The following is a 2,003-nucleotide window of genomic DNA, read 5'->3' as shown; positions in this document are numbered from 1 at the left end:
AGCGCAGCATCTTCATCGCTCATCGAGCCCAAGAATAAAAAGAAAAGAACGATCGACCTGAGACATACATAGTCTTACGCGTTGTCTACTTTCGTCAATCTCTCTCTCTCTTCTTCTTCTTCTCTCTGTTGAATATAGAAAGGTCGAGAAAGAAATCCTCTGAGAGATCGATCAACGTTAGTTGATTCACCGCATACAAACGAAAATCTACACAAAGAAAAAGAAGAAGAAGAAGGCCCAGCCTTTCTCCCTTTGTCTCCTTTTCTTTCCTTCTCTTTTTCTTCTTTCCATTCTTTCTTTGGCTTCGTCACTTGGCCTTCTTTTCTTCAGAAGAAAGATCTCTCTTTCTCTTCAAGAAAGCATTTCTGCGTATGAAAGAAAAGGAAAGAAGACTCGCACCTCGAAAGATGCCGAGACAGACAGACACAGGATACAGAGAGGAGAGACGGAGACAGAGAAAGATAGAAAGAAAAATAGAAAGAAGAGACACTGCTCTCTCTTCCTCTTCTCGATCAAGACCTTTCTTCACCCCTGGAGTATAGATGCATGTATGTAGATTCATTTAGTCTATAAGACATAGAGCCAATAAGATAGATGCATGCACGGGTATATGCCATACATAGATTTATGTAGTGAGAATGAAGAAGGAAGAGGTCGCTCTTTGCACAAAACTTCTTCCTAAATATCCTCTCGCCCTCCCTCATTCTTACCTCCTTCTTCATCGTGTGCCCCACCATCCATTTTATCATTAGCGCCACTTCATCTACTTCTTGTCATTCTCTTCTTTCTCGTTCTCTTCGTTCTTCCTGTCTTCTCCAAGTACTTTCTTCTTCTCTGAGTTATGCGCCTTCAGGAAAGAAACGATCTATCATTCTTACCACTCTGTCTCTCTCTCTCTCTTTCTCCTTCTCTCTCTTTAGATTTCGCCTATCGGGGCAACTTTGACTTCTTCATATGGCCATTGCTCTTCTCCTTCTTCTTAACTCTCTGATTTCTTCCTTTTTTCTTTCATATCTCTTTCTTTCTTGTCTCTGTCTTATTCCCCTTTCCTTCCTTCTCTTTTCACTCTTTTGCATGTTCTTCCTCTTCTTCTTTCTTCTTTCATTAGCTCGAAAAGTCACTGAACTTTCTCGTCTTTCCAGAGAGATGGACAATGGAGCAGCCTTCTATCTTCTCATCTTTCCCCGACTTCAAGAAAGTATCAGTCTCTCTCTCTCTGTCTCTGTCTCTCTTTCATCCTTTCTCGGTGTTTCATTTCTTTTGCATCTTTCTCTTTCTATGCAGATCGCTTAAGATACGAGGCCAGCGTGGAGCTAAGAGAGACGTCTCAAGCTGAGCGACCCTTGCGGTGTCTATACACCACACACCCTTCTCGCCTCTCTTCACCTGTATGGAGATAGAAAGTCAGTCACACATGAAACCCAGTTGCCTGCCTAGACACCGTCGGGTCTCTTGCAAGAAGAAAAAAAAGAAAAAGAAGAAAGATTCTCACACATACACACAACAGGAGGTGAAGTTTAGGGACCCCTCCATGCATGCATGCAGTCTATCTCCACATACATATAGACACTATACATGATATGTATAGCGGCGTGTATATGTATGTGTAGATCCATACAGATGTATAGAAAGGAGGCTGCAGGGGAAAAATTGCAAAGGTTCACAGGCAGCAGCAACACCAGACACCTATCAAACGCATACATACACATATATATCTCTAGAGAGAGGGAGAGAGAGAGAGCCATATATGTATATATATGGCTATGTATCTCTCTCTCTACATTTATATGTATACCTGAGTGACTGTACATATGTAGGTCTTCAAGGTAGGAGAGAGGAGAAGAGAGTCATTTGAGAAGGATAGAGAGAGAATCCCTACCTTAACAGGAACGGCCAGACGTCGAGGTCTCTGCAGAAGGAGCTCATGCGAAAAGCCCTCGCTCTCGTTCAACGCCTAGGGGGGAAAAAAGAAAAAGAAAGAAGCAAAGAAACAAAGAAAGAAG

General features: G+C 42.3%; 1 protein-coding gene across 1 annotated transcript; it reads right to left on the bottom strand.

Moving 5' to 3' along the window:
• Positions 1-1,954, bottom strand: CSUI_007340 (uncharacterized protein). Its single transcript, XM_068067486.1, has 2 exons — positions 1,880-1,954; positions 1-1,386 (listed from the first exon to the last, which is right to left on the bottom strand). Exon 2 carries the CDS (start codon positions 560-562, stop codon positions 308-310), a length of 255 nt encoding a protein of 84 aa, XP_067920536.1. The 5' UTR covers positions 563-1,386; positions 1,880-1,954; the 3' UTR covers positions 1-307.
• Between the last annotated feature and the right edge of the window lie 49 nt (positions 1,955-2,003).

Source organism: Cystoisospora suis (assembly GCF_002600585.1).
Source record: "Cystoisospora suis strain Wien I chromosome Unknown contig_3861, whole genome shotgun sequence".
NCBI classification, from domain to species: Eukaryota; Apicomplexa; class Conoidasida; order Eucoccidiorida; family Sarcocystidae; genus Cystoisospora; species Cystoisospora suis.
The sequence above is the reverse complement of the archived record's forward strand: the minus strand, read 5'-3'. Positions and strand labels throughout refer to the sequence as shown.

Bases quoted from the DNA above. Each gene is read 5' to 3' on its own strand.
- CSUI_007340 (XM_068067486.1), bottom strand. From the start codon at position 562: ATGAATCTACATACATGCATCTATACTCCAGGGGTGAAGAAAGGTCTT.